We start from the raw sequence: 26177 nt of genomic DNA, 5'->3' as shown, positions 1-26177 counted from the left end.
AGAAGAAGAAAGAGGAAGAAGAAGAAGGAGGAGGAGGAGGAGGAGAAGGAGGAGAAGGAGAAGGAGGAGGAGGAGGAGGAGAAGGAGGAGGAGAAGGAGGAGAAGGAGGAGAAGGGGGAGAAGGAGGAGAAGGAGGAGAAGGAGGAGGAGAAGAAGAAGAAGGAGGAGGAGGAGGAGAATGAGAAGGAGGAGGAGAAGAAGGAGGAGGAGAAGGAGAAGAAGAAGAAGAAGGAGGAGGAGGAGAAGGAGGAGGAGGAGAAGGAGGAAAAGGAGGAGGAGAAGGAGAAGAAGAGGAGCAGGCACAGGCATATGTCCTTATCATAAAAATTCTTTAATTTCCTGAGCAAATGAATCACCAAGTTTTAACACCCTTTTAAAAACACCCCTCAGTTCCTGGAGCCTGAGGAAAGTTTCTCTCCTGTTTCCCCTCTCTCTGACCTCACTGGCAAATTAATCCAGAAACAAAGTCTGAATATCCAGCAAATAGAATTGCTGGATAATTGATAACAGTCACATACGAGCCACTCACCCAGCAGGGACCCACAGCAAGGCTCGATGCTGAAAACTTCTGTGAGGTACTGGATGTGGAGATCAACCCTACAGAAGATAGGGAGATGGTAAGGAAATAACTGACAGAGGGAGATAAGAAAGAGTAAGCCAGAAGAGCCATATGTATTTTGAGGAGAAGAGCAAACTGTCTGTATAAGGTCTCTAAGATGTGTTCCAATGTTACGATGTTCATGTCTTTAACCCCTAACTTCCGAGGGAAAAAGAAAATACCTAACTCAAAACTAGAATGACCTAGCTGAATGCTAGACCATCAAACAAACCTAAAATTAACGCAAGTGGCCACCTCACCCTTGTGAGTGAATGCTGATCCCATTGATAGAGACAGAAATTCTGTGGAGGCCAGCTGGCAGTGCAGGCAGTGCCACCTCCAGGCCCCATGCTGACTGTGTGTGAACCAGAGCCAAGGCATCCTGGATGTGGACTTCCACATCCAAATCCGTATAGTTCACCAGCCTCGCCACTCCAATGACCAGGGTCTCACCGCCTGTGTTGAGAAGAATCCGTTAGCCTCTGAGATGTGGGGTTTGTGGGCTCAACCATCTATTCAATTCTAAAACTGTCTTTTTGGATTAAATACACAGTCACCCCTAAGCATAATACTCTAAGAGTTTTGATACCAACCTAAATTTTTCAAGAAACTTCTAACATCTCATTCGGTCACCCAGGAGTGCTGTGGTGCAACCTCGGCTCACTGCAACCTCGATCTCTAGGGCTCAAGCATTCCTCCCACCTCAGCCTCCCAAGTAGCTGGGATTACAGGCATGTGCCACCACACCCAGCTAATTTTTGTATTTTTTGCAGAGACAGGGTTTTGCCATGTTGCCCAAGCTGGTTTCAACCTCTTGGGCTCAACCAATCTGCCTGCCTTAGCCTCCCAAAGTGCTGGGTTTACGGGGGAAAGCCATGTTGCCTGGCCAAACAACTCTTTTAACAGAGATATGGTCTATAACCTCAATGGTATAAAGAGAAAAATTGGCAGTACGATTGTATTCAAGAGACACTAACTTATTTTCATGCAAAGGCAAACCAAGAAGTTTGCAGAGCTAACAGTCTTTATAACCAGCAAATAGCACCACATATTGGTTTCTCAACCTCCACTTTTCTACTGGTAGAAGTCTGAAGCTATATTTGAGTGTGCACTGAACCTTACAGTAATGCAGTATATGAGTTTAGTAGCTCATAACTGACAGAGTACTTTCATGTATGTTATCCAACTTGGTCCACACACTATCCTGATTATTTATATGGGGCAATTAATATGACTGGCATTTTGCATTTGAGGAAACTAAGCTCAGTAGCCACAGCCTCACAGCTATTAATAATTAGTAAAAAAAAAAAAATTTTTTTTAAGTCAAGGACTGAGCCCAGTCTTCTGTCTTGCATTTCAATGCCTTTTTAGTTTAATTAGCAACTCTATTAAAATACGTACACTATGGGCACTTTCATGCAATTTCTTTTAACTCAAATATTTATTGAGTACTATGAGGAAGATGCTGCAAGGGGCACAAAATAAGTTAAAAACAGACCCTGCCCTCAAAGAAGCCTCAACGGTAGCAAAATGGGTGGCAAAATGGCTTCAGTAAAAGATATACTGTAAGAGAGGTGAAAATTAAGCACTGGGATTGCTCAGATCAGAGCAACATTATGAATATCAGGAAAGATGGAATGGGCAAGATGAGAGTTGAATTGGAGTTTGAAAGATAAATCCGAAAAGAAAGTCATAGAGAAGAGGGTGCTTATCATTTGTTTCTAGAAATTCCACGGTTTTATCCAAAACATTTCACAGCACTTTCTCAATCAACCAGTGGCTTGGAGAGAAAAAAAGAGAATTGGGTGATATTCTGGAAGGTACAGGTAGGGTTCTGTTGTAGGTATAGGCCAAGTTGATGGTGGTTCTAGGGCCAAAGACCAAGAAAGCCAAGCCAGAGGGATGTCTGCTTAACTCAGTGGATGGTAGTGACTACCAAAGACTTCTAAGCAAGGAAAAGATATGATTAAAACTGTTCTTCCAGTCTATAAGATAAATTGAAAAGATAGACGAGGAGAAATCCAATCTGCAGACAATTATAGTCTTAATCAAGTGGACCAAATCAAGTGGGCAACAGTAGGAGTGGAAATAAATGTCCTCACCTTTCCTGTGTCCCAATGTGGCCACTGAGACATGGCTTGGACTAAATAAAGCATCTCTAGCTCCTTTAGCCTGTAACGTTTGAGGACTACTGCAGAGCTGGTATCTATGGGATGCCATGGCCAATTAGATGAGGAGGAGAAAGAGGTTGCTTGGAAGAGAAAAGTCAAAGCAGAGGGATGTGGTGTGGTGGGAAGACTATGAATCTGCATTCAAATCCTTGATCTGCCATTTTACTACCTCTGTGACTTTGGGTGATTTACTTACAGCTCCCAAAGCCTTGGATTTTTCATCAATAACATGGTTAATAAAGCCCATCCCATGTGGTTTGTTATAAGGATTAGGTTAGATATCCTGGGAAAGAATCTGGCATGATATAGTACACAAGAACGCCTCAATTAACTTTATTTTCTTCCTTGCTCCCCATTCTCTTGACTGCAAGTCTTCCCAATCTCTACTGGGAAGTCTGAAGCTTCAGTGTAGTAAGTTCAGGGGATTTCAGTGCTGATTAAGGAAAAAGACATGACTACGAAGTGGCAGTAGCAAAAAATAAGCATTATGTGGGTGGTATTTTGACAGATTCACAGAGGAGGAGGAAGTCTCCCAGCATAAGACCTTCCACAGGCAGCAGTACAGGGCCCGCATCCAGAAAGGGAAGAAGGCAAGGGAACTGGGAGGGGGTGAGAAGATGAGAGAAGGGGGGCTCTGTGTCCAGATGATGTCACTCAGCAGCCTGGTGAGTAGCCTCTGGGACAGAGAGCTCCAAAGGCATCAGAGGCTTAGGGTATTTTATAGCCCCAGGGTTTTCTTACCTATGGCTGATTGATGGGTGCAGTTTCATGGGGCATGCAAAGCAAGAGGACTTTAAATGGCTAAAAATATGCTTATTTTGGCTACATTGAAAACAAGTGGATGTGTAAAAGTTTGAATTTAGCATTGGCAGGCTTTTGAGCTAATGGATCCTGGGGTGCTATGAAGAAGTAAAAAAAAAAAAAAAATAGGGCCAGTAGACAGGGCCTTTCTTTGGCTTGTTTATAAAGCATTCAATATCTGGCAAAATGATAGTATTCATTTCAACAAAGATTTATTGACGCTTACTCTATGTCAATTCCTGGACCAGGTACTTTTACCTGCTTTATCTCCTATTTTCATGATTACCTTGAAAGAATTATTCCCACCTATCAAATGAAGGAACTGAAGATAAAAGAAGTTAAATATCTTACCCAAGGAATATGGTAAGTTCAACTAAATTTGGCCTAAGGCTGTCTCTGTACCTCGAGTCTCTACATAAAGAACGGCAACCCAACTTTGTGATAAACTGAAAGCCTCAACTACCTGAGCTTCAGTTAATCACAGGCTGCCAGTTGATCAGACCATGCTCCAGTAAGGCAAACGGGGAGCTGTTTCTGGCCTCACTTACATTTTCTGTCTATAAATGCTGCCTGTTCATGTGGCAGAGTGCAGTTCTCTGAAACTTTTCTGGTTCAACAAGTTACTATTAGTCTTCATTCAAACAAACTCTGTTAAATTTAGTTTCTTGAAAGTTCTTCTTTTTAACAAGTGGTTGAGCTGGGATTCATGCAGATTCCATTTTTCCTGACTGCAGAATCTAACACTAAAGGTCCTGCACATCAAATTCACCACCACTCCCCATCCTGGGTCCCTCTTATGCTTTTATTTTCATTTCATCTCAGCCTCACAGTGATCATCAACATTATCTCTTGGATGGACATGTGCAGCACTCGAACTTAAAAGAGGCATTCCCAAAAGGCTACTACACTTTGTGGATTTTATAACATGTTCCCCTTTATTCTGCTTGTAGAAGGATTTAAATGCAAGTATAAATTTTTAAAAGAATGCATTACATTGTATGTATCAACAACATAACTTTGGAGCTCTTGGTCAATTGTCAAGCTAATCCTAGATGCCTCTGAGGCACTGATATAACATATTTATTCTTTTCATTACAGGTAAGAAATTTTATTAAAAGCCAAAAATCACTGAAATCTGAATATAACATGTAGCTCCCCCTCCCTTTTCTACCTCATTGGGAAGAATCTATACCACTAAGGAATTTTACACACTTCAGTCGCCTGAGGCAGCAAATTCTTCTTCTGCACTATCTGAACTGAATAATATTGGAAGCTAAAGGACACTTCTCTTTATTTATGTACTCTTGGGCTATGGAAAATGAAAACAGTACCAGAAAAATTGAGTTCAGGCTTTTTCTTTGGGAAATATGATGGTTTTTTTACAATAAACCCTTAGATAATGGCTGCCACAAACCCTGTTATCTGGCATTCAGTTCACCAGAAACGGAAGTTACCTGCTACTCTTTCAAATCTATATGGAATTACATGATAATAAATTATTATAATTCTACCTTGTCATATCCTCTGAATCATCAAAGAAAAATTATTCCATGTAGTAGGTGCTAATGAATCCATTATTTTTATACATAGAATGTCTCAAGAAACAAGAATTCTAAGTTAATCAGAATATCCCATTCTCTAATTATATTAAATAACTGCTACAATAGAACCTGCTGTCAAAAAGCAGTATTTTACAGTTAACTGCAAGTAGATAAGTACTTGGTATATACAAACAGATGACCTGTATTCAAGTTTCAGACAAATTACTTATTCTCTCCATTCCTTAATTTCCTTATCTGTAAATTGAAGCTAATAATCCTATAAATTAGTGGCAAGGATTAAATTACATCTATTATATGTTTATGCTATCATTATTATCACTTACTAAATGCTCGAGAAACATATTTTGAATTGTAACTTTTGAATTCCCACATCCTTTTCATGATGGAAACTGTCCCATCTGTACAATGGTTCCATTTTACAGATGGAAAAGAAAGTATCAGGAGATTGATTTGATGATGGCTAAGATGAAAAAAGCAATCTCCTAGTTTTCAGGAAAAAACTTAAATCCAAAATATAATAAATTTCAGAGGATATTGATTGCCCTTTTTATAGGATCAATGCTCTAAGAAGAAAAAGATCTTGCAGTATCACATATTTTACCTGCTATGTTGCTTGTGTTTCTGCTTAGAGTCACAATAACTGGATTTAAGGAAGAGACATATGTAAATGCTCTGGGAAGAACTGCAGAATGGTTCCCTCTGATCACAGTCACATTCACAACGTGTCCATCTTTCCCCTGAAAAATCAATTTTAAAAATTAAACCACAGTTCTATTTTAAAGTGGGACTGACTTAAGGGAAGAGAACTCCATATAGAATTACTTTTAAAAGTTAATTTTAAGAAAGTTGTTTTTAAAGGGTATATTTGCTACTTCCAAGTCTCTCTCTTCCCCTAAACCCTGCACACCCTCCCCATCCTGCCCCCCATCCCCAACACAGAGTGATAAGTGCTTGGACTAGTAGTCAAGTGCAATGTTAGATGCATAAGGACATGCTCTAAGGGGTAAATAAGAATGATTTGCAATTAACACACCAATTGTTTCTGCAAAAATATGGCAATTTCAAATAAATATCTATACCTAGCTAAACTATCCATCAAGTATGAGAGTACTCTCAGGCATGTGAGAACTCAGAAAATTTCTCCATGATACATTCTTTTATAGGATGTACTTATGGTTATTATCTCATAAAATAAATAATAATTTAAATATATATAATTTATATTTAATATAAAATATAGTTATATTATCTCATAAAATAAATTATTTTTATATATATATAAAAAACCCAAGAAACAGTGACTCTACCCAAGAAAGCAATCAAAGTAAGCACTAGGATAAAATCTGTAGAATAAACCTGGAAAATAAGCAGGCTAGATTGAAACAGGAGAACAGAGATAGCTTCAAGGAAAATGAATAACTGACATGATGGAACTTTTATTAAAAGATGTTGGATTTTACTTATAAGAAAGACATGTTGGCCAGGCGCAGTGGCTCACACCTGTAATCCCAGCATTTTGGGAGGCCGAGGCGGGTGGATCACCTGAAATCGGGAGATCGAGACCAACCTGATCAACATGGAAAAACCCCATCTCCACTAAAAATACAAAAAAAATTAACTGGGTGTGGTAGTGCATGCCTGTAATCCCAGCTACTCAGGAGGCTGAGGCAGGAGAATCACTTAAAGCCGGGAAGCGGAGGTTGTGGTAAGCCATCATTGCACCACTCCAGCCTGGGCAACAAAAGCAAAACTGTCTCAAACAAACAAACAAACAAAAAGACATGTTTAGAAAACAAAGTAAGAACTCTAGGGGGAAAAAAAAACGAAAGAACTATAAAAGAAAAAAATATACTACCTGGTTCTGCCAGCATCATTTAAATAGTTAGAATAATATAAACATGTTTTATTGATTTAACATAAAAATGGTATTGCAACTATATTTGAAAGAATTAAAAGTGGTTTTTTCAGGAAGAGGGAATTGAAGAAGGGAGAGGAGGAGCAGGAGAGCATAATTTACTATTTTCCTTTTAACCTATGCATCTATCACTTGGATCAAAAGTAAAATTCACTTTTTATTAATGTTTATTTTCTCTGGTAAAAGAAATTAAGCAGTACATGTCTTACCCATTAAAATGGCAAATATATATTAAGATAATAAAGTGATAACCCAGTATTAGCCAAAGTGCCAAAAATCAGACACTTGCACAATGATGATAGGAGTATAATTTGAAAGGGAATTTCAGACAACTGGATACTACATATCAAAAGCTTTATAATTTATATTAATTTATCCTGAGAAGAGAAACGTACCCCCAAAACATAGTTATTAGGATGATTAAAGCCCTGTTGTTTACAGTAAGAAAAATCTAGAAATTATCTAAATGTCTGGTAATAGGGAAGAGTTAAACAAATTAGAGTACAACCACATATTGGAATTGAATGTAGTTTACATATAAAAGCTAGCTTTTCATAATATTTAAGGAACTAGATGAGATTAAAATGTGGGACTAGTGATCAAAGAATATTTTGAAACTTATCTCCCAGGGGATCTTTATTTTGGGGTCATGGGTGTGCTAGGAATGTTGATACTGCTTAAGTCAACTCTGAATAGAAAGTTCAGCGGCAGCTGTGAGTGTGACTCTCCCCAACAGCACCAGGGAAGAGCCCAGACTCAAATGCCTTAATAGGCCATGATATAGCACTAATTGAAATGAAAGGAAGAGGTTAGGGACTTGTTTTTAAGAGGAAAAGGAAGCAAATGGAGAATTATTAAGAAGATATTTCTTAGAAATCACACATTCTAGAAGTTTCTAAGTTCTACAATTCATACCCATACTAGAAAACAAAATTGCTGGTGAAAACTAAGTTGTTTGTTGTTTGCTTAATAGAGAAGGGAGACTTCGCAATACATAAGCCTCGCAAGTCAACGCCCAGAATGTGCACTAGCTAAATTTATTTGTTATGTGTCACTAATACTCACTGAGAGTACAGACCAGAACTGCCTGGTTGTTTCCTTTTTAAAGAAATTAATTGATGTTAATTACAAGCTCCATTGGTGGGGTTAGTTTCCCACTTCATAGCAAAACAGACAATATAACTACTACAAGCATACTATCATGATGAGAAGTTTGTATCAGTTCACTTAGTTCTAAGAAGTGATTCACTGAAAACGTTATGTTAATAGTGGTCACTCACCCAGAGAGAAAGAGATATGAAAGGAATCCACCTACCCTGGGTGGAACTTTGCACTGAATTCTGCTTGAATTGCTTGTAGTGACATTTATAGCACAAGAGTAAGATCCAAATAATACCAGGCTAACACCTTCCAAACTAGAGCCTCTGATGGTGGCCCAGAGCCCTCCTATAACAAAAACAGCATATTCAGATGGGATCACCAACCATACAGGCAGACAAAAATTAACTATGTACAAGATGGATATAATGAAATTAAAATATGAAACTCCTTAGTCAAAAGAAAGGCAAAGCTCAAACTGCAGGAAAAAACTGGAGTTAAATACATAAACTATCATATAGAAAGGGAGAAATAGTGACAGGAGGGCAGAGAGAGGTAGCACTGCATCCTGAAGACCTTTAAGAGTAAAACCTAGGGACACAATCATGCCACAAGTCAGAACAGGTAGGTAGTAGTCTCTGAAAACTCCTTCTGCCCTAAATTTTAAAGATCATTCCTGCAATCCTATAATACATATTTTTTTCCTAAGAAACCACGTGTAACAGAGCATCATGGTGGAAGGAACGGTGGCTGAGAGTCAGGGTGAGGGCCACAGATCGCTCAGCTACTTTCAGCAGGTCATTGTAGTATGGCCCCTGAGCTGAAGGGTCACCATTTGCCTCATCTTTAAATAATAGTGTTAGCCCTTCCAGCTTTGTGATTTGACACTACACATACTAGGTTCAGGTCACTATGAAAATACAGAAATGACTGGTATCACCGCCCACTGCCATCAGAATTTTTCTACTGACCACTAAAGAGCAACCACAGAAACCCCCATTTCTTCCCTGCAGATGTTAACGAGAAGAGAGTTGGCTCCAGTTCTGCTATCACAGCACACGTTTCCATGTGGAGGAGCAGCCTTTGATCTAGCTGATGCATAACGATGCTTCTGGTCTGCCATCTCCCCAGATGGTGATACAAGAGAGGCAGTCAGGCCACCAAACAGCCTTACCCTCCTTGAGGGTGGGGAGGGGTACAGAAGCAAGACTACCTTCAGGCATGTTGGGGACAGAAAGCGGAATCTACAAAACCTGATGAAAACCTTTGAGGACAGTGTGACTCGGCGGACTAATACCCTGAAGTTAAATGAATAAGAGCAATATACAATCGTGATATAAAATATACAATATCTGGAAACAAACTTCACAAGAAAAAAATTTAAGAAGGTAAAAAAATTGAAAAATAATCTTTGAAATACTGTTGAATAACTTAATGGATGGATTAAAACTTACATAAGAAAACTAAAATAAATGGATCGAAAGAATGAACGCCATAAAGGTGACATATCTTTATAAATTAAAGCATCAATGCAATTTCAATAGACATATAAACAGAATTTGTACTTAAATTACACAAGCTGATTCTTAAGTTTAATGAAAAATAAACAAGAATAGCCAGAAAACAAAATTTCAAAAAGAAGTGTAAAGAGGTCTTCTGCCAGACATTGAAATATCTTATATAGTAACTATGGTATCAACTATATGGTAAAATAAAATATAGTCCAGAAAGAAACGCAGATCAATATGAGGCTATAGGGTAGGATACAAGTGACATTTCACATAAGTGCAAAATAAATTATTTATTCAGTAAATAAAATGAGTAAATATCACTGAAAAAAACTAAATCTGAATTTCTACCTTATATACTTCACCAAAATAAATTCCCAATTTATCAAATATTTGAATATTAAAAAGTTTTTTAACTAGAAGGAAACATGGCAGAATTTTTATTTTCCTATAATTTCAGAGCTGCAAAGTCTGTACTAAGTATTTTACAAGTCCTGAAGCCATAAAAGGAAGACATCTTTTATTATATAAAAATTAAAAATATTTATGAATTGCCAAAATAAAAAACAAAGAGAAATGATAATAAAGGGCAAATATCCTTAATACATAAAATGCTCTTTAAAATCAGTAAGAAAGAACAATACTGCATTAGAAAAAAATGGACTAAAGAGATAAACAGACATTTCACTGAAAAGGAAACACAATGCCCCTAAACAGATGAAAAGATACTCAATTTCTGTCTCAATAAAATAAATGCAAATTAAAACTACAATGAAATATTCTTTTTCTCCTACAAAATAGGTAAATGTCAAAAAGGTTGGGAACACACCATGTTAGTAAAATGTGGTAAATAAACACTCATATGCATTGCTGCATAGGCAATAAATTATGCAACCTCTAAAGAGAATATTTTGATATTTACCAAAATTTTTAATGCACATAACCTCTTGATCCAGCAATTCAACTTCTAAGAATTTATGCTACTAATATTTTTGCACATGTACAAAATGGGACAACTCCATATACTAAATAATAAAGTTGAACCCCGTTTAGGGCTGAATTACGTCTCCTGCATCCCCATCAAATTTATGTTATTACCCTAGCTCCCAATAACACCAAACATGACCTTATTCAGAAATGGGATCTTAGCAGATGTAATTAAACTAAGATGAGGTCATACTAAAAAAAGATAAGCCCCTAATCCAATATGACTGGTGTCTTTATAAAAAGGGGAATTTGAGCCAGGCGCAGTGTCTCACGCCTGTAATCCCAGCACTTTGGGAGGCTGAGACAGGTGAATCATGAGGTCAGGAGTTCGAGACCAGCCTGGCCAGTATGGTGAAACCCCGTCGCTACTAAAATTACAAAAAATTAGCTGAGCATGGGGGGGTGCACCTGTAGTCCCAGCTACTCAGGAGGCTGAGGCAGGAGAAGTGCTTGAATCTGGCAGGCAAATGTTGCAGTGAGCTGAGATCACACCATTGCACTCCAGCCTGGGTGACAGAATGAGACTCAGTCTCAAAAAAAATAAAAAAATAAAAAATAAAAGGTTTGGTGTAGGGGTGCAAGGGGGAAATTTGGACACAAACAAGAACACAGAGATAATACCGTGTGAAGATGAAGCAGAGACTGGGGCGGTGTTCTATCAGCCAAGGAACACCAAAGATTAACCAGAAGTTAAGAGAGACATGGAACAGAGTCTTCCTTAAAGTTTAGTTCAGAAGGAACCAACACTCCTGACACCTTCATCTCAGACTTCTGGCCCCCAGAATTGTGGGACAATAAATTTTTGTTGTTGAAAACACCCAGTTTGTGGTACCTGATTGCAGCAGCCCTAGCAAGCTAATACAGATCCCTACCTCATACCATGTACAAAAATTAACTCGAAATGAATCAGGTACCTACATATAACAGCCAAAACTATAAAACTCGCAGAGGAAAACATGAGCATAAATCTTTGTGACATTGGATCAGGCAATAGTTTCTTAGATATGACACCAAAAGCACAAGCAATAACGATAAATATAAACTGGACTTCATCAAAATTTAAATTGTGTGCTTCAAATAGCACTATTTAAAAAAGTGAAAAGGCAACTCACACAATGGGAAAAAATATCTGCAAATTATTTATCTGATAAGTGATTAGTATCCAAAATACTTTAAGAACTTACACCTCAACAATAAAATGACAACTCAATTTAAAAATTGGCAAGATTTGAATAAGCATTTCTACAAAGATGTATAAATGGCCAATAAGGACATAAAAAGATACTCAACATCTTTAGTCATTAGGAAAATCAAAACCACAATGAGGTATCATCCTATGCCCATTAAGATGGCTACTATGAAAAAAATAATAATAATAACAAGTACTGGTGAGGGTATGGAGATATTGTGACATGGTTTGGCTCTGTGTCCTCATCCAAATATCGTATCAAATTATAATTCCCAATGTTGGGGGAGGGTCCTGGTGTGAGATGATTGGATCATGAGGGCAAATTTCCCCCTTCCTGTTCTAGTGATAGTGAGTGAAATCTCATAAAACCTGGTTGTTTAAAAGTGCATAGCATATCCCTCTCTGCTCTCTCTCTCCTGTCACCATGTGAAGATGTGCTTGCTTCCCCTTCACCTTCTGCTATGATTGTAAGTTTCCTGAGGCCTCCCCAGTCAAGCCTCCTGTACAGCCTGCTGAACTGTGAATCAATTATACCTCTTTTCTTTATAAACTTTCCAGTCTCAGGTAGTTCTTTATAGCAGTGTAAGAATGGACTAATACACATTGAGACCCTCTTATATTGCTAGTAGTAATGTAAAATTATGCAGCCATTTTGGAAACAGTTTGGCAATTCTTTAAGAAGTTAAACATGGAGTTACCATATGACCCAGCAATTCCATTTTTAGGTATATACCCAAAAGAACTGAAAGCATATATTCATGCAAATCCTTGTACACAAATATTCATAGCAGCCTTAGTCATAAGAACCAAAAAGTGGAAACAATCCAAAGGTACATGATGAGATGAATGGAAAACAAAATATGGTATACCCATACCATGTAATATTATTTAGTCGTAAAATTGAATAAAATACTGTTATATGTTACAACATACATGAACCTTAAAAATATCATGCCAAGTAGAGAAGCCAGATGTAAAAGGTTACATGTTGCATTACTTTATTTATATTAAATGTCTATACAAATTCACTTAGACAGAAAATAGATCTGTGGTTACCAGGGACAGGGAAAAGGGAGGAACAGTGAGTGACTACTAATGTATACAGGTTCCTTCCCAAGATGTTGAAAATGTTGTTGAATCAGGTGGTGATGAGGTATACAACTTTGTGAATATACTGAAGACTGCTGAGTTTACACTTTTTAAAAATGATATGGGAATTATATCTCAATTTTTTAAGTTAAAAAAGAGATCCTCAGGGTAAAGAAAAGAATAAAATATCTCTACCTATTTCTAAGGTACAGTACCCTAGGCCAAGCCAACATTATCTCTCCCCTGGATGTCTGTCATACCCTCCTAACTGGTCTTGCTGGTTCCATCTTTGCCTCCCTACCATGAGTTCTCACACAGCAGCCTAAGTCAGATCATGTCATTTCGCTTGAAATCCTCCAATGGCCACCATCTCACTCAGAATAAAAGCTGAGTGAGCTGAGGGCCATTCAAATTCCCCAAGGTCATATAACCTGCTTTGGGTCATCTTCTACTACTCTCCCCTCACTCAATCTACTCCAGCCATGGCAATCTCCATGGCATTCTGGAACAAGCCAGGCCCACTTTGACCCCAGACTTTTTGTTCCTTGATGTTCCTTCTGACTTGAACGGTCTTTCCCAAGATTTCCCCAGAATTCATTCCTTCATTTCTCCCATATCTCCCTTCTCTAAGGCCACTCATGTCATTCCTCCAATGCCAATAACCATCCCATCACAACCATCCATTCCATCCCTCTTAATCCCCTTCCCTTCTTGATTTTTATCCTACACACTTACCATCACTGCCCCAAGAACAGAGCCTTTGTTTTTATTTACTGTACCCCCAGCATTAATAATGCCTGGTAATAAAAGCTAAATGCATTGTCTTTATGATTATTGTTGATGGTAACAATTAAAGGTTGAAGAGATATCTTGCCATTCTCATTTGAAAGTTTAGACTACGGCCACACAAGGGTCCGTACCTTAAAAGAAGACAATGCTATCTCAGCACAAAAATGAATGAAGAAAGTATGTAAAGCAAAGCCAAGATTTTCTTCAAAAAAATTCTTTCCAGGGTTTTGCTTCTGTAAACGGGTAGGTGATGATTTATCGCATTATTGTATCCATTCATTACATATGTAAATATTCTGTAAATTTCTTGCTGGTAAGCCCCAGCCTGGTTCTCTTTAAATCCCCTAGAGCATCACTTCTCAAACTGTACTCTTCATAGAGATTGCCTGAGGACATGTTAAAACACAGGTGGATTCAGAAGGTCTGGCGTGGAGCCTGAGACTCTGCATCTCTAACAAGCTCATGGGTATTACAGATACTGCTTGCCCAGGACCGCACTTTAAGGACCAAGGTCTTCAGCACCTCACACAGGGCTCTACGGGATGGCCCAATCAGTGTTGAGTGAGTGAGTAGTGATTAACTCATAGGTGGCAGGGCAAAGGAAGAGTTAATAGAAAAAGTTTAAATCCAAAAATAAGGAAAGCAGCCGCTACAGCCTCTCTCTCTCCCTCTCCCTTTCCCCATAATCTTAATAAAAGATAATTTGTACCTGCTTGGCATATCCCTGCTCAGAGTTTTCCATCTTTTGCTAAAATAATGTACAATCCTCCTAGAAATTCCTTCAAAAAACAGCATGTTCTGATAGGGTAACCAACTCATTCCAATTTTCCTGGGACCAAGTTTTAGCACTAAGAGTTCTGCATCCTAGTTTTAAAACTGAGTCTTGCGTCCTGGAAACCCCCTCAGTCCTAAGAAAACTGGAAAAGTTAGCCACCCTACCTGTGTAAAGCACTTTGTCTAGAGGAAACAAAGATGACCGAGTCACCTGTTTGCCTTAAGGTGGAGGGAGCTAAAGAAGGTATGTGTGGGCTGAACAGCAAAGGTAACTCCGAAAGAAGATCAAAGCCCCTTATAAATCTATAGAGAAAACTACACTATGCCCTACACTCAAACCAATAATTATTGGGTTAATACAGAATATGATCTTTCACTCTGAGCTCCATATATCATCTGACTTTCCTTAAATCATGGAGAAATAAGTGCAAGTTATGCTTGCTCTGTTTTATGTGCAGAAACAAGGTGGGGTGGGCCTCATAATTCACTCTTCTAGGCAAAATAGGGTCAGAAAAAAAATCTGTTCTTTTGAACAATGAGTTTGTGGCCAAACCACATTGCTTTTAAATAAGTTCTAAGCTGCAGTCCTCTGGACTCCAGAATAAACCATGACAAAAATCCAAAGCATTAAGGAAAAGGGTTTTATGCTCTAATGTTTATTCGTTAACAAACATAAGCCTCAGTATTCCTGAGATTCTTGCAATCTGGCTGGGTTGTTTTTAACTGGCTGTGTCCCTCAGAAAGCAGAAAGTTATGGAGAAATATTTGATTTCCCATAGAACTAACCCAATTCACAAGGTTATGTTGACAAGACCCACTACCCTCTGTATTGCCCACTACTCAAATGGCAATCGGTTTTGCATGCTAGCCAAGTATCCCAGTGCGCATCAGTCCACAAACTTATGAAATATCAAACATGTATGAAAGTTATGTAGGACCCAATTACACCTGACACCACCAGCCAAACTATAATCCTTTACGTGGCAAGTGAGTTCATTTAAGGGCTCAAATGTTTGTTGCTCATTTAGATACTTATGTCAGTAAACAAAAGACAGTGAATCACAGTGAATATGGAATTCATTACACAGCAGGACTAGATTCCTACCAGCAAGAACACTAGCTTCAGAGAGTCAGACACACTGTGAGACCCTCCCCAGATTACCAATATCCGCAGCTGTGGAAGGCTCCACCGTATCCAGTCTAGGTTCCACATTTAGGAAGAGGTCTTCTCCAGTGGCACTGATGGCAAGACCAGAGGGCCTCACCAACATCAAGATCCGATGCACTCCAACAGGCAGCAAATCTGTCTGACAGACTACATTGGTCTGGTTTGAGAAACTAACTTTGCAATTCATTTTATTCACTGTAACCTGCAAGAACTGGGAGTCACCAGAGAAACCAGTTCCGGTAATATAAATCATTAGGTTGACGTCGCCATCTTAAAGGAGGAAAGAAATTTTAAAAAAACAAACAAACAAAATAATCTCTCAGTGATATTACTTAATTTAAGAGGCCTCACTATCATCAAATGCTCATTCTCTCCCCCAATCCCCTCCCAAAATTCAAGGAGCTGAATGCTGACTTAAATATTGGCCATCTGTATTTATTATTGTAGTACACAGCCCCGATCTTAAATTTTCTCCAGCTAGTGAGAAGAGATCACTGATCAATTTTTTTAAAAGAACATAGTATTTCAAAATAAAGGACAAAGACAATAAAACATTTTTAGTCATCAAAAGTCTACTTCTCCCCATTTCAAATCATGACCATTTACCTTAGATAGACCAAAACATAACACTTTCTGCTGCATCAGTCAACTTCTGCCTAATGAACTAATGTATCTTCTACCCACCCATCACCAGCTACATGGCCTCTAACAAAATCACTGCAAGTCTCAGGTTTATACCCATCTCAGAGCCAAGTCACAAATCATACCAACAGAGTACCACACAGAATGGACACAGGGAGTTGACCCTTGGAGGTACTGGAAAGAGCAGGAACCTGGGCAATGAGCTGGTACGTCATTCACTCGCACAACCACCTGAAAAAAGGCAAAATTTCTTTTCAATTTTATGCATTTCATATCTGCTAGGGTATTCATAAAGTATCTGTGAAGCGCTCCCAAGCTGAAATGTGTTCATGATTCGCTTATTCTTATTCTTTTTTTTTCTATTTTCCCAGTAATTAATCTTAAATTGCAATGAATGGTTCAAAACACATGAAGCTTTCTTAAAATAATGGTGGACATGCTGAAACCCATTTCTGTAATTAAATGTGCAAAATATTGAGTAAATTTTCTCTCTGTCATATAGAAGTAAATTTCACATGCTTAAACTGCATAAGGATTTCTCATCACTCTGTATTTCCAACCAGGTACCTACTTTATGTGACAAGCCCTTTATTTGCTACTAAAGACCAACAAATTCAGTGTGTTCCTTCCACCATCACTATGTGAATATATAACTAAAGACTAGAGTGTATTTGGATACTTTAGTTGGGGTCTCTTTTGTCACAGAATGGTAGATTCCCAAAGAGAGACTATATATATTTCCCTTTCACTGGAACTAATGTTAATCTAATAGAACTCAAAAACTACTTGGAAATGAGAAAGGTAAAAAAGATATGACTCCGCTGATTCTCTATGTATAAAAAATGCATTAATAGCATACAGATTATATTTATGACAGTGTTTCTTTATTAAGGGAAGAGGTATTGGCATGGCATGGACAATAAAGAACACTTCAATTTTATCTATTCTGTTTCATTTTTTTCATAAAGACAAAAATTATAAATATATCAAAATGTTGACAATGTCAATTTTCAGTTTGGGTACCCAGGTGTTGATATTATTCCTTATTGCTTTTGTATTTTAAAACTTTATCAAATGGAAAGCAGATGACCTATAACAGAAATATGGGAAGATAGGAAAAAAATAAAAGGACATTTTAAAGACAAAAAGAATGACCTAGCTCATTTACTTTTTGATACCTCGGATAGAAGCATAAATCATATTTAGCTATAGAGATTCTCAAATTTTTGTACCATAACAGTAGTATCAACAATTATAATAGAATATTGTGGTTACAAGGCATTTATATTTTCAGGGAAATGTACATACCCTGTGGGGGTACAAAAAGGACAGCCATAAGTACCCCTGTTTTACACAGTGGCAAAATGACCCTTAGGAGCTAACTCAATGGGTCCATGATACAAATCAGTGAGGAGCTGAGTTAGACTTGAAACTGGAGCTTGCACTTAGGATGGCCCATTCACTCTCACCTGACTATGCTGGTTGGCAGTAGCCAACATGTCTCCAAATATGGGTCCAAGAAAAACTCCACCATCATATACCACACGCATGGCTGCAGCAGGATTCACTCCAGTAAGGTTTTCATCAGAGACCTGAGATGGTTACATTTCTGGTAAATTCTGTCATGGAACCAAAATCTAATCTTGTCTAATCAAATAATAAAGGGTCTTTTCACATTGTGTTTCAGATAATCAGATAGCTAGAAAGTGAAAGTAGAGTGACAGAATTGAAATATAGAAACATAACAGTAAATAATGGCTAAGGAAAGCCCCAGTAGATTAGAGAAATATTCATTTGCAAGTCGATTGCCAAAAGAGGTACAATAAACCATCTTCTAAGTCTTGAGATACCTTGCTTCTCCATGTTTTTCCATTTTCTATGTTTGCAATCCAAATTATTAAAATAAAGTGGAAAGAAACAGTGCCATGAGATAAAAGCAAGGTCTCCCATTCTTCCTCTATCTCCTTTCTAGAATTTCGATTGAAAATCAGATAACCCACACCACCATACAACTAGGAAAAAATTTTCATCTTGGGCTTCTTTTTATAATAACCAAATGCTAGATGATCATTAGATTATTTTTTAAAACCCTAAATATGCAAGAGCATCTGGTTTTGTCATTACACAAAGACAGCAAATTCTTTTCTAAACTTCCTTCTGCTACGCCATCTGCTTCCACGATCATCTAAGTCAATCACATCTGCTTAAATTATCCAATAACAGATGTAGAATTATTGCATGGTGGACACTGACCAACAACTTCACTACCTACAGTGAGTTAGGAAGGGAGACGTTGGGTTTAAATTGCTTTTTCAGGGATATGAGATACAAAATATGTGTTGAAAACTTCCAGAAAGAAAGATGATAGAATCCCTTTACTCAAATATTCCAACAAAATTAACAATTCATGACTGTTTCCATTTGTGTAATTCTTATTTTTATTTTTTTTTTTTTTGCAGAATTTCTCCAGGGCAGCAAATCCATACCACTAAAAGGGATACTATACATACCCTGATAAAATTGGGCAAATCCCCAATCTGAGTGGACCAGGACAAGGTCCACACGCGTTCGTAGCAAGTGTATAGATCCTCCTTCACAGAGAAGTCACTGGCATTAAGGTACCTGGATGTGAAGTCATCAGCATTATTCTGTAAGAGCTGGTGAAGGTGATGAGCAGAAATTTGTACAGGGACTTCTGTGAGAGAAGGTTTTGATGAAGAAAACACAGACACTAATTAATCCACCTTACTGGGTTTCATCATCAAGGATAACACAACACATACCAGGATGCCTATCAAATTTTCAGGAGACCCTTCTGTCAAAATGGAACTTCAGTAGAATCCCCAGCCCTAATTAAACCATTTTTTCCTAAGATAAAGACAAGTAGATACCCACTTTTTATATTACACTATCTTTCATTCATACCATATCACATAGCAATCAGAGAGCACAGCCATGTCAGATAAAATCATCTCAACTGTCAACTCGAAATGTAAACTCCACACACCCTTGAATGCCTGAATGTCTAATTAAATATTAGATCTTCCCTGGAAAAATTTAGCTGGCCCTGTGAATAGAGAAAAGTTGGCCACTTTTCACAGGGAGTGAGGGAGGCATACAGCAGCTGACACCCATAAAAACTTGGCCAGACCAGCTGAGGAATGTTGGCATTTAACTTCAGTTTCTCTATTAGAATTTTCTTTAAGCCCAACCACCTGCTTCCCCATTCCATGTGCCCACAGAGGAATAACAGGTCTCTGTGTTTGAACCCTGCTTTGTGCTCTACCAGAAGTTCCCATCTCATTAGCTGCTCCCAGCAGCCCTGTGAGGTGAATCATTGGGTACCCTAATGCCTACTTTAGGGATGAAGAAAATGAAACCCAACCATAGCTTGCCAGTGCAGTAAGACAGGTTTACATGAAAACCCAGGTTGCCTTCTACCTACTCAATAGCATTTCTCTTGAATTCCACACCACTCTAAAGGGTTAATAAAATATCACTGCATTTCTAAATTGCTAACGAAATTCTTATCCTTTTACAAAACATGTTTCTACATTCATACAGAGTTTCAGATTCATCACCATTCAAGAGGCCAGGCCAAGGCTGACTTCCCCAGTTGTTTTGCAGGTAGTGATCTGAGGATCATCAGTGATATAAATCAGTAGCAGGAAGTCTCTACGGATGAGCTGTCATCCATGAGAAGTAAAATCAAATATAAATAGCACAGTAATGGGCCTCACAGAGGCAGGACATGGTTGATGTTTATTCCCCCATTTACCAGAATCAACATCTAGGGATCTTCGACTTCTCCTGAGTCACCCTATTATAATAAAAACACCACTCTGTTCCTCCCACCCAAGAGGTCCTGCGCAGACCTAGGGACTTTCTGCTTGGGAGGGCAGAAGACTTTGGGACCATGTTCCAACTTTTATACAGCCCCTCTCAAGTTCTACTGAGCCTTGCTTCTGATTCTCCACGTTTCTACCAAATAAGTAATGTATCATCATCACTTCTAATCCTTGCTCTTCGTGCATTGTATGTATTCTTGAAGATTTACAAACACTCCTCTAATTGCATCCGAAAGTTCTTTCTACATTTGTTGGGACCACTAAAATCCTCCATAGTATATGGTGTCACCATTAAGTTTAACTCTGATGGACCATGGCTATCATGTATCTTGGTCTATAAAACTCTAGAAAGAAGAGGACTGACCCAGGAATCAAATACGTGGGTTCACAACTGGACCCTGTCATCAGCTATTTGTATGACCTTTTGACAAGCCTCAGGGTAGTTGGCTGAATGGTGAACCCCCGAAAAGATGGCCTAATGGCCTAATCCCTGGAAAATATCAACGTTAACTTATAAAGCAAAATAATAAACTGCATATGGCAAAAGATGTAGCTAAGGGTCTTGAGAGGAAAAATCTGTCCTAGATTATCCCCGGTGGACCCTGAATACAATTATGTAATAGGTACCCTTATAAGAGAGAGGCAAAGAAAATTTTGAGATAGAAGAGGAAGAAGCAATGTGACCACAGAGGCGGCGGTTGGAGTGATACGGCCACAGCCAAGACATGCTAGCCACCACCAGAAGCCAGAAGAGGCAGGAGCAAATACTTCACAGGAGTGTGGCCCTGCCGACAACTTGATTTTGGACTTCTGGCCCCAGAACTGGGAGAGAACCATTTTTTGCCGTTTGAAGCCACCAAGTTTGTGGTAACTCCTTATAACAGTCCCAGGAAGCTGATCCACTCAGTTTCCACATCTACACATCTTCCACATCTACAAAATGTAAAGGTTGGGGTAGCATTAACAGTAAGCCCCTTTCCAAATCTTTCATTTTAAGAATTGTCACTTTCAGACACTGGAAAATAAACAAAATAGCTTTAATACTATCACCTGACAACCTCCCAGGATGTTGTTCCCTTGGGAATGTGAGTGAGATTATGTGAGTGAGAAGGGTTGCACCCCCAATCGCCCCTTTACCAGAAATCACTGTATTAGGAAGCTGGATGCGAAAGTGTCCTCCTAGAGGTGGACTTGGCCGCTGTTGTCTCTGTGTGGTCGCCAGGACCAGTCCAGATCCCTCTTCTGTTCCTTCAGTGGGCACAGAGCTGTGGCACGTCAGAAACAAAGCATTAACGTCTGGGTTGGGGTGTGCACCTAGGAGGACCTCATCTGAAGGATGTCCTGTCTTGCTTAGGCTGCAGCCTTCCACAAAGAGCTAAGGGACCTGAAAAAACTCAGAAAGGGAGTTTTCAGGACCACTCGATGTGAGAATCATTTCAGAGTAACTTAATTCACCTCTATCATTTCAGAGTGAAAAATGTTGGCATTTAGAGCCTACTGATATGGTGGGCTTCCTCTCTGCCACTGAAGAGGTCTCAACCCTTCATTTTCAGTTGATGGTTTTATTGGTTTTTCCTGCCCAGAGGACCAGGGAACAAACATTTAGTTAAGGAAAGTAAAGCACGGGTTCAAACTTTCTGCACCTGCCTTTAATACGCCATTGCAACATGCTGTAGGTAGGAGAACTCATTTTGGAACGTAGTAGAAAAGATGAGAGAAAAAAACCTATACAGTTATGCATCACTTGACAGTGAGGATACATTTTAAGAAATGCATCCTTAAGCAGTCTCATCATTGTGCAACCATCATACAGTTTACTTACACAAACCTAGATGGTACAGCCTACCACACACCTAGGCTATATGGTATAGCCTGTTGCTTCTAGGCTACAAGCCTGCCGCTGTACTGAATACTGTAGGCAATTGTAACACAATGGTATGTATTTGTGTATCAAAACATATCTAAACATAGAAAAGGTACAGTAAAAATATGGTAGTATAATCTTATAGGACCACCATCATATATTTGGTCCATCACTGACAGATACATTGTTATGTGGTACATGACTGTATATGTAGATATATATGTATATACACATATATACAGTGTGAATATATATATACACCTATAAATACACGTATACATATACGTACATCAAAGGCAGAGCACTCAATTCTTCCCATTCTACTGAGGTGTAGGTGAAAATTTAAAAGAACAAATTAGATTATACACGTGTTCCAGAAGCTTACAAGTAGCCTGATCCTTAGTTACTGCTTTGTAAACTGTGGCTAGAAATCGTTATTACAAAGCAATGCTTATGGGGCTCTTGTGCCATCTGGTGGTGAGTTCTTAGAAATACCTATTTTTCTTCTCTAGATATTTCACTTCAAAGAATTTCAACAAGATTAATACATGAGGAATGCAATGAAGGGAACAATAACAACAACAACAAAAGGCAGTGGTGATGTGAACCTCTGAACAGCACAAAATGCCACTATTTTTAAACTAACTAATTCGGAATTAGTTCTCAAAGCATAGTCCCCAGACCAGCAGAATCAGCATCACCAAGGAACTTATTAAAAATGCAAATTCTCAGGTTTTTCCCCAAACCTACTGAATTAGAAATTCTGACAGTAGGCCCAGTAATTTTAACAATACTTCCAGGTGAATCTGGTGCTGCATTCTCAAGATTGAGAACATTGCGTTAAGCCACAAGACAGGTAGCTTTTCCTGATAAAAGTCTCACCTGTGTCTGCCAAGGCCAACAAGCATTCTTAGGAGAAGGGGCAGGTGTACAAAAGGCACTCCTTACCGTGCAGTGATGAGCGGGAGCTCCGTGCCACACCCCGCCAGCCAAGAGGTGACACTGTAGACTGGAGGGGATCCCACCACAGACACTGATTCCACCAGATTCCCCCCTGGGCGAGCCGTTCCAGAATCAGCTTGAGAAACTAGAGACCAGTGATCCAATTACTATCAAGTGACTCAAGATAGGAGACTTGCTGTGTGGAAACTCCCAGTTGGAGATGTGGGTTACTCAGATCTCAGCACACACCAAAACCATAGATTCCTACTTATCTGCTGCCATAAAGAACACATGGAGAGGAGGCAGGAGGATAGGCTATTCCGTTTAGCACAAAAAGGAAAATGTGAGGTCCTGATTTAAGGAGATGAAGATTGATTCCATAGAAAAGTTCAATAACCCCCCAGCCAGCAAAATGTCACTCCCTATGCTCTTGGAGGCACTCCTACACAGTTAATTTATTGCAGTGTAGCCTGCCACCCTTTCCTCCTTTCCTTCCCATAGCCCCTGGCATCTCTAGGGATGTTCAGGTGATCCTCTTAGGAGCACTACACTCAGAGGCACATACAGGAACATTTGGGTGTTTATCCACAGTGTGGAGCCAGCACGTGTACAGAAAGAGTGCAAGCTTTAAGAGAGACCACTGGTCAAATCCTGATTTTTTCACTTCTACTGGATTCCCACTCAGCTAATCCACCCACACTCCATTAGACTCAGTTTTCTTACGTGTGAAGTGGGAATTATGACATGCATGATTGATAGTAATCTACCTGACAAGGGGAGTTTAGTGAGATTTAAGATTTAAAATGATCAGCACAATATCAATATCCTTTTAGCCTCCTCCCCAAGATTGGTTACAATGGAGACTTTAAAGAGTTTAAGGGCAACATCTTTGTATAATTCATCCTCTCATGCTTGATGCTTAGCATACGCTAGGCATAGAGTAGGTGGTCAATAAATGATTATTTGTTCAGCTGGGTAAAATCACTGAAGGTTCAGTTCCAGGTTCGGTGATCACTAGATTCTGATCTCCTCCACAGCCCTGCTGTGGGAATTGGGGCAAAATATTCAACTCCTTTTAGCCTTGGTTTCCCCATCCATAGGTGGGGATAATAGGACCAACTCATGGGCTTCTGAGAAGTAAATGAGAAATAAATGGAAGCTATCACTGTCCAGTGCTAGTGGGAGATAAAAAGAAGTCTCATACAGGACATTAGGCAGGCGAATACCATCAAGTGTAAAACTGAGATCACATAAATGATATACAATTAACTATGAATTTTGAGCCCAATTGTGTAGTTTCTGTTGCCATTAAATAATTCTGAAAACAGAGCCACTGCCAGCAGGGTTAATGTGACAAAGTGGGAGGCAGACCGTTTCATGCATGCCACCACCATCTTCCCTCTTGTCTCCGCCCTCTCCCTTCCTGCTCCCACCTCACCACACCCCTGGATGATTCCAGGTACACAGAGAATTTGGTGGCAAAGAGGTGAGGGCAGTAAGAAAAGGTTCTGAATCCTTGGCTTCAAGTGTTTGGAGAGGCAGAATGGCATTAAAGGAAGAGAAAAGAAAAACTGAACAGCACCTATTATTCAGTCCTGAGTTTTCCAACCAGTGGGCTCCAGTGTATGAAATATTGATTCCCTCAGCCTTCTGGAAATTGAGGCAGCACTTGGGGTCACCAAAGACCCCCTAGCCAGTTGTCTTGAGCACCAAAAAATTCAGATAGTCACCTAGCATGTCGCTTGAGTAGTGTCATTTTCTAAGTGTGCCAGAGCACGAACAGGTTTGGAACAATAAGCAATGACCCAGATGTCCCCAAAACACTTAAACTATGGAAACAGAGGAGAGATGGGATTTCGATGAGAATCGAAGACGATGTAATTTCAAGGCTGATAAAGAGTCCTCTTGCCACCCATCCCCAAGTTCCCCTGCCTTCAGTACTGCAATGTTTAGGCAAAAGACTGAAAAGTCGTACATTTTCTAAATCAAAATGTAAATGAAGGTATCATCTTTTTCTTCTTGGAGAGGGAAAGAAACTATAAGAAGTAGGCTAGCTGAGCCCCAAAGCCACAAGGAATTTGACAGAGAAGGAAACATGAGCAAAAGTTGGAAGCCTGAAGACACTGAGGGCAAACTGCACGATTCTGCCTTGGCTGTGGGTGCATATCACAAACGGCCACCTCAGCAGGGCCCTGGACTAGCGGGCAAGAGCTAGGTGAGACCACTGTGCCCAAGAGTGGTCAAGGGAAACTTCGGGAAGGAAAAGCCAGGCCTGATCGCTAAATAATGAGTGGGAAGAGTCTGGAGAGACAGAAAGGACAAGGGCCTTCTCTCTGAAGAAGATGATTACCTTCCAACTCTCACTGCATCTGTCTTGAAGGTTGTAGATCAGACTCTTAGCCCATTTACAGGGACAGACACTGCTGTGTTCCTTCTAGCACCTGGTATGACATATTAACTCACGGAGAGGTGGAGAAATCCTGCTAGCCTAATGATGATAATAATAATAACAATAATTGCTTATATTTATTAGGCACCTTCTATGGACAAGGCCAGTAAGGAGTGCTTTATATTAAACTTTATCTTCACAGTAATCTAATGAAGTAGAGTCCTTATTATACCCATTTTACAGATGAAGAAACCAAGACTTCCCAGCAAGAAAGTGGGAAAACTGGAGTAAGAGTACAGACACCAGAAGCAAAAGCAAATAGTGGGAAAAATAGGAAAGAAGAGGGACTAGAGACATAGAACCAAAGGCACACAATCCCAGCCCCACCTGTTTTCTAGAGCCAAGGCAGGCAAAAAGGAGGATCACCTGTTCTCTCCTCATTAAAAAAACAGTAACCCCTAGCAGGAAAGTTTGAGGTAGGCATTTGATAGGCTCGTGGAGGAGAGAGAATTTGCTGATTACCTGTTACGTTTGTGTCTGCAATAATAATTTCATCCACATAGAACAGGCCCGTCTCCTGCACCAGAGGGACAAGGTCAATCTGATGAACCAGCACTGGGGAGTTTGCCGGAGGGGGCTGGAGATCCCCGGAGCAACGCACACAAGTCTCCCAGAGGTCAGTGCAACGGAACTGCCAGCTGAAAAACAGCGTGGAGTGGAACTGGGCTCTCAGCGAGCACTTGCAGTCCTCTCCCGTTAGAGCCCTTGTTCCCAAACCTGGGGGGTCTGCAGGCTATGCAGCCAGGAGAGAGACCCCATGAGCCCCTGCACCCAAGCAGTCCC

The 26177-nt window shown here is 39.5% G+C and overlaps 1 protein-coding gene across 1 annotated transcript in view; it reads right to left on the bottom strand.

Annotated features, from left to right (window-relative positions):
* The window catches only part of PKHD1 (polycystic kidney and hepatic disease 1 (autosomal recessive)), a 507823-nt gene that overhangs the window by 436057 nt on the left and 45589 nt on the right, over positions 1 to 26177 (bottom strand). The window contains 11 exon segments of the mRNA XM_011981329.1: positions 530 to 597; positions 859 to 1054; positions 5734 to 5869; positions 8363 to 8493; positions 15644 to 15919; positions 16417 to 16522; positions 17761 to 17883; positions 18802 to 18986; positions 21277 to 21404; positions 22952 to 23090; positions 25857 to 26032. Coding sequence (XP_011836719.1) covers positions 530 to 597; positions 859 to 1054; positions 5734 to 5869; positions 8363 to 8493; positions 15644 to 15919; positions 16417 to 16522; positions 17761 to 17883; positions 18802 to 18986; positions 21277 to 21404; positions 22952 to 23090; positions 25857 to 26032 — 1664 coding nt within the window.

The sequence above is a fragment of the Mandrillus leucophaeus genome, unplaced genomic scaffold (genome assembly GCF_000951045.1).
Source record: "Mandrillus leucophaeus isolate KB7577 unplaced genomic scaffold, Mleu.le_1.0 Scaffold223, whole genome shotgun sequence".
NCBI lineage: Eukaryota > Metazoa > Chordata > Mammalia > Primates > Cercopithecidae > Mandrillus > Mandrillus leucophaeus.
This window is presented reverse-complemented; position numbering and strand designations above follow the sequence as displayed.